General features: G+C 42.5%; 1 protein-coding gene across 1 annotated transcript; it reads left to right on the top strand.

Annotated features, from left to right (window-relative positions):
- Positions 1-644: 644 nt before the first annotated feature.
- On the top strand, positions 645-6,513 carry LOC145653914 (kelch-like protein 10). The gene is made up of 8 exons (XM_081708575.1): positions 645-808; positions 3,083-3,572; positions 3,885-4,304; positions 4,468-4,665; positions 5,118-5,267; positions 5,735-5,851; positions 6,125-6,216; positions 6,296-6,513. Exons 1-8 carry the CDS (start codon positions 663-665, stop codon positions 6,420-6,422), a joined length of 1,740 nt encoding a protein of 579 aa, XP_081564701.1. The 5' UTR covers positions 645-662; the 3' UTR covers positions 6,423-6,513.
- The last annotated feature ends 826 nt before the right edge of the window (positions 6,514-7,339 follow it).

Below are 7,339 nucleotides of genomic sequence, written 5' to 3'. Positions count from 1 at the left end.
ATTTATAAAGCTCATCTGAACAAATCATTTATAAAGTTCATCCCATCAGCACATCATTTATAAATCTGATCTCAACACATCATTTATAAACCTCGTCTCATCAACACATCATTTATAAAGCTCAACTTATCAACACATCATTTATAAAGCTCCTCTCAATAGATCATTTATAAAGTTTATCTCATCAACACATCATTTATAAAGCTCAGGTCATCCACAATTCATTTATAAAGCACATCTCAGCAAAACATCGTTTATAAAGCTAATCACAACAGATCATTTATAAAGCTCATTTGATTAGCAGATCATTTATAAAGCTCATCTCATCAACACATTATTTATAAAGCTCATCTCATCAGCACATTTATAAAGCTCATCACTACAACACTTAAATTATAAAGCTCATCTCAGTATATCATTTATAAAGCTCATCTCATCAACATTGTTTCTATGATGTAATAGTGGTTCATTCTGGAACTCTCTTGACAAACATTCTGAGTTTTGTGGGCCTTTGTGAGTTCACTAATCTATTAGGATTCTATTTCAAAATCCAGCAGTGTTGAAGGAGCTCCTAGGTGAATTATCCACCTCACACTCTTATGCGGTGTCCCAAACTGGAGATAATGAATGACCAGGTAGCGTCATCTCGCGGAAGATGTCATATGGAATGCAAAATAAGTGCTATGGCCTGCACCGTCTACAATGAATTTCGTATCGATGGAAAGCTTTGTGATGTGGTCCTCAAGTTCTCTGATGTTGAGATCTGTGCTCACAAGATCATCCTGTGTGGCAGTAGTGACTATTTCAGGTGAGAGTGTTCAGGCCTATGGCAGAGGTGGACATGAGGTTAATTCTTGGTGAAAAAAGATAAGTTTTGTTATTAGTTTATTAAAATGTACTGGATATTAGATGCTTTATCCATAATAAAGTCTTCACATAACTGAACAAGAAGGTGTATTACCTTCATTAATAATCATGTTATATCAATGAGATTCACTGGATACATTTGCAGTTTAATGTCTGATTTCACGATTAGTATTTGAACTGGTTCATGAACTGAATCACCATAATGATCTTAGAAAAGATTCTCCAAGAATCTTGGATGAGGTCACAGAGAACAGGACTGAGCCCATTCCTCTGTACAGAATCTCTTCAGATCATGGAAGTCCTGGGTCAGCTCAGCTAAATAGGATTTAGGGCAGGACACTTTCATGGACATGATGACAACTTGATTCTTTGATTATGGACTCACTTGTGAATATTGTGTTAAACTTGGGATTTGTTTCTGCTGGAAGACCCAATCTCAACTCAATTTTAGCTTTCTGGGAGACATAACCAGATTTTCATTTAAAATTTAGTATTCAAATGAATCCCTGGTGCCATGGTTGTTTTAGAGGAAAAACAGCAAAACTCCACCACCAAACAACCCTTCAGCAAAATTCCACCACCAAACATCCCTACAGCAAAACTCTACCCCCAAGCATCCCTATAGCAAAACTCCACCACCAAACAGCCCTACAGCAAAACTCCACCACTGAACTTCACAGTGGGGATGAGAGGGTTTTTTTACATGGCCATCCCTCTTTTTATGTGAAAACCACCTTTTGTGTTTGGTACTAAAACTCATTTTGTTCACCGTCAAACTCCAGTTGTTTTAAACTTCTAACAGTGGAAACAGGGATTTTCTTGTTTGTTTTTATAGCATTGCTTTATTTACATAAGTCAGCATGTATGCCTCATTTCATTAGTGTATTCTCTGATTTTCCCATGTTAATAGAAGACTAAGGCTCTGTTTGAAATAGCCTACTACATACTGTGTACTGTATGCTGCACACAGTATATATTGTATACTGTATACTGGTCCCCATAGTAGTAGTATGCAGTATAGCATCCAGAGGTCATCTGAACATATGAAGGTTCTGCGCACTTGGGAATGATTTTCCACCACAGTTGCAGGCAGGATGCAGTACACCACGAAGACAGCTTTGGTTGTATAGTGGAATATTTGGTGGCTGTTTTTGTAAAAGGTTAAAAGATTAGATTGCTCACCTATTTTGAGGGAGTTATCTAGGTTGTCAGTCATTCTTAACACACTATCACAAAGCCTACTTAGTCTTGGTGAGTAGCTTCCTTTTGAGTAAAGTATATAGAATAGTTCAGTACTTATCCCCACCAATGTGGATGTATAAAGTATATAGAATAGTACAGTACTTAACCCCAAACAGAGTGGATGTCTAAAGTATAGTTCAAAGTTCAAAGTTTATTTGTCACATACATAGTCATACACAGCATAACTGGCAGTGAAATGCCTTTGGTGACTGCTCTGCTGTAGCCGAGGAGAAATACATAAAATATACAGATCAGGGAAATGGATGCGGATTAATGAATAAATACATCCAGATAAATAATGAATGCAAAGGGAGTGTATGGATATGCATATATACAATCAAAATACAATTTTATAGTTTTACAGTTTCTACAGTTTGTTATGATGTTATTGTAGACATCATACCCAGAGTACACAGAGTCCCCACAGATCATCAGTTGCCCTGATTCAGGGACCGAATGGCCTGCGGGAAGAAGCTCTTCTTCAGTCTCTCTGTGTCGGTCTTTAGGGAGTGAAAGCGCTTCCCTGACCTCAGTAGAGAGAAGAGCCTATTGTTGGGATGGGTGGGGTCCTTCACAATCCTCCTGGCCTTGGTCTGGCACTGCTTGTAATATATGGTCTGCAGGTCAGGAAGTTCCATATGAGTGATGTGCTCTGCTGAGCGCACCACCCTCTGGAGTGCTTGTCTGTCCTGCTTGGTGCTGTTCCCCAACCAGACTGTGAGGTTCCCCGTGCGGATGCTGAATCACTTTTTAAGCTTTTTATGTGTTTATTTTATTTATAGTTTATTTTTCAGTGTCACATTTTCTTTGTGAACACAATGAGCCCAAGTGAAGCTATATTCCTCTGGTGCTCACTTCATGATCCAGAACATAAGAAACACAAATACAAAGATTCAAATATTTTTCAAAAATCCCAAAGGCATCAAATTAGAAACTTGAACACTTCAGAGTGACCTGTATCCTTCCTCCACAGGACATTGTTCACCCATGGCTGGAGTCCTCGGGAGAAGTACATCTACAACATCCCTGGCGTTTCCCGGGACATGATGCGGCTGCTTGTCGATTACACCTACATACACTCAGTGCCTGTAAATGGAGACAACGTGCAGGAGCTGCTAGCAGCTGCAGACCAGTTCTTCTTCCTGGATGTGGTGCATGCCTGCTGCCAGTTCCTGGAAGCTCAGCTGAATCCGGAGAACTCTGTAGGCATCTGGAAGCTGGCTGACTTCTACTCATGTTTGGACCTGCAACAGAAAGCCTACTTGTACATCCTTCACCATTTTGAACAAATAGCGCATGTGTCAGAAGAGTTTCTGGAGCTCTCACTGACCCAGCTGGTTGAGATCATTGAAAAGGATGACCTTAATGTCAAGCATGAGGGTGTAGTGTTCGAGGCCATCCTACGCTGGATCATGCATGCACCTCAGGAAAGGATGGAACACATCACCATCTTGCTGCCAAAGGTCAGAAAAAGGCATTGCTGGTATAGTGATCTCCTTGTCATAGTCTTACTTTGATGAACCTCAGAACCTCAGAAAAAACAGGTAACATCACCTAACAGTAATCACTTAATATCACCATATATCACTCAATAACACCTGACATTCATCTAACATCATATAATATTTACTTGAGATCACCTAACATTCACATAACATTTCATCTCCACCTCCAGTAAGCACACTCAAGGATCTTAAAGTGCCTAATCAGTTTTCCAAACCCCTCTGTGCTGTGGGAGTATTCTAGGCAATTATTTTTTTTTTTTTTTAACCCAGGTCAGGATGGCATTGATAACACCTGACTACATCATGAACAACGTAAAGGACAATGCTGTAGTGAAAGACACTGAGGACTGTAAGCCCATCATCATCAATGCGTTGAGGATCATGAACGACCTGAACACGAATGGACCATCTAACTCTAACTTCAGAAACCCTCTCGCCTGCCCCCGTCTGCCCTACACAATCCTATTGGCCATAGGTGGCTGGAGTGCTGATAGTCCCACCAATGGCATTGAGGCATATGATGCAAGAGCAGATTGCTGGGTGAACGTGACACAGGAGGAAGAGAGTCCACGAGCCTATCACGCTGCAGCATATCTAAGTGGATTTGTATACTGTGTGGGAGGATTTGACAGCATTGACTACTACAACAGCGTACGAAAATTTAACCCTGTGGCCAGGACCTGGCATGAGGTCAGTAACAGTGTGTGAAAACTGTGTGTGTTTTGGGTTTGCTATAAATGCATCGTTTATGGTGTGTGTGTGTTTCAGTTTGCTGTGTATGCATTGTTGATGGTGTGTGTGTGTGTGTTTCAGTTTGCTGTGTCTGCATGGTTGATGGCGGTTTGTGTTCTAGGTTGCACCCATGCATTCTCGGCGGTGCTACGTTAGCGTAGCTGTGCTAAATGGCTGTATCTATGCTATGGGCGGCTTTGACGGCCATGTCCGGCCCAACACAGTAGAACGCTATGAACCGGCAACCAACCAGTGGACGAGGATCGCACCCATGCACGAGCAGCGCAGCGATGCTAGTGCAACCACACTGCATGGCAAGGTGTGTACAAACTAGGCAAAGTGTGTACAAAAGGCAAACTTGTACCAGAAAGCTGGAAGGCAGATGATAATATAGTTCCATGCTTACATTCTATGGATTATTTTATCTTTTTAACTAAATGTTTTATTTACAACTGAGATTATGTAGCATAACAACATTGTATAAAAATGTCAATGAAGATTTAGGCATATATTTTAATGAAAAGACTTAGGGTGAAATGGCTTCCAATACTTGCTAGATAGATTAGCCTCATGACGTCAGTGCAAATTGCAGATGGTGGACACCCCTCATGTATGGGTTGGTAAGTGCATATATCTGATTTTGCGTATATCTGATTTTTCACTGAAACATTCCTATAAAGTCCATATTTTATTATAGTGATGGTTCATAGGGTCTGTCAGACTTGTACATGTGTATTGGGTGTGCATGCACTCTGTGTGTGTGACTGGCAGGTGTATATCTGTGGGGGGTTTAATGGAAATGAGTGTTTGTTCACGGCGGAGGTCTACAACTCTGAGACAAACCAATGGAGTCTCATCACTCCCATGAGGAGCAGACGTAGTGGAGTGGGAGTCATCGCATATGGAGAGGAGATCTATGCTGTATGGACCACGCACACACACACACACACACACACAGACACACAGACACACACACACACACGCACGCACACACACACACATGCACACACACACACACACACACACATACACACACATACAGAGACACAGAGACACACACATATATACACACACTCACGCCTAGTGCATGATGTGTGTATAACACAGTAACACGGACCTCAACGGGACACGCATATACACATATACACACACACACTCATGCCTAGTGTATGTGTGTATAATACACAGTAACATGGACCTCAACCACACACACTACAGTTTTTACTGATGGAGTATTTGTCAAAATGTCTGCTGTTGCCAAGACAAGAATTTTCCAACCATAAGAGGATCTGCAGCTCCAAGATATAAAAAAAACCTGTAATTAATGTAACTTCACCCCCAAAGTAACACAACCATATTAATCTCTCTCCTCTTTTCTGCTTTTGTAGGTGGGTGGCTTTGATGGTGCCAATCGCTTGCAAAGTGTAGAGGCTTATAACCCCCAGAGCAACACCTGGAGAGTCATCCCCAGAATGTTAAACCCACGCAGCAACTTTGGCATTGAGGTGGCAACATGCTCTCTCACTATCACACATATACAGACACACACACACTCACACACACGCGCACACACACACACACAAAAGAGATGATGATTGGGGCAATATTTTGTCACATAAAAGGTGTCCCCTTTATCTCTAGGTATGTAAGATACTGGCATTATACTAAAGTATTCAAGCTACAAGTATTTAAGAGTTATTGAAGTTAAAGGTATTTAAGATACAGTTTTCTAGGCTACAGGTGTTTAGGCTGCGTTCTGTCTGCCCCACTCTGTACAGGTGGTTGACGACCTCCTCTTTGTGGTCGGTGGATTCAATGGCTTCACCACTACCTGTAACGTGGAGTACTATGACAGGAAAACAGAACACTGGTGAGTTTGGGTTCTCCACATGTCTGAAAGTGAAGCAAGCAGCGTTATGAACCCATGTGCTGTCGTCTCCCTGCCACAGGCACGATGCCCATGACATGGGCATCTTGCGGAGCGCGCTGAGCTGCTGCTTGGTGCCTGCACTGCCCAACGTGTTGCAGTATGCTGCCCCACGGGACCTGCCAGAGGACGTCCCCCAGAGCTCATGAGACTGAAACAGCATCCTGTCTGTGTGATGCCACAAACTACAGCCCTGCAGGACCTCATTAACAGTCCCCTAATAAACATAGACTTAGCAGACAGCAGAGAATATAATACCACTTTATTCCTCAAAAGGAGGCACTGAAAAGTTTAGAGATCCACAAGAGATGTGGTTCTGGTTTCTGATATCAGTGGATTGATATCAGTGGAAAAGAAGAGTCATGATGTATGTCTACCCTGGGGGGTGATTGTTTTCCCGAGGTGGGGTGAGTGTTTACCCTGGGAGTGAGTGTTTTCCCTGGGGGGTGAGTTATTACCCTGGGAGTGTTTTCCCTCGGGGTGAGTGTTTTCACTGAGAGGGAGTGTTTTCCCTGGGGGTGAGTTATTACCCTGGGAGTGAGTGTTTTCCCTGGGGGGTGAGTGTTTTCCCTGGGGGTGAGTTATTACCCTGGGAGTGAGTGTTTTCCCTGGGGGGGGGGAGTGTTTACACTAGGGTGAGTGTTTTCAGTGCTCCAACACCTCCAGCCCTGTAGTGGGACTCAGCAGAATAATAACCTTAATTAACTGAGCATTTTTTAGAAATACAAAAATGAAGAAAAATAAGGGGAGAACCCATTAAAATCATCACCCTGAGACACCCTGAGACTCAAGTGTTTACACGCAGACTAGGAATAGTAGGGAACAATGAAGGAAACCAAACTATGAACCATGGAAAACAAACGAGAACAGGAAAACATGGAAGTCAGGCAGATAACTAGGGAAACAGGGAACACTCAAAGACGGGAGCATGACAATCAGTGTAACTGTTCTGTCCACCTGCACCACAAACACACAGCAGGGTGTGGGCTTTAGTCCACCTCCTCACGAACATACAGCAGGGTGTGGGCTTTAGTCCACCTCATCACAAACACACAGCAGGGTGTAG

The sequence above is a fragment of the Electrophorus electricus genome, chromosome 26 (assembly GCF_041902795.1).
Source record: "Electrophorus electricus isolate QZ-2024a chromosome 26, ASM4190279v1, whole genome shotgun sequence".
Lineage (NCBI taxonomy): Eukaryota > Metazoa > Chordata > Actinopteri > Gymnotiformes > Gymnotidae > Electrophorus > Electrophorus electricus.
This window is presented reverse-complemented; position numbering and strand designations above follow the sequence as displayed.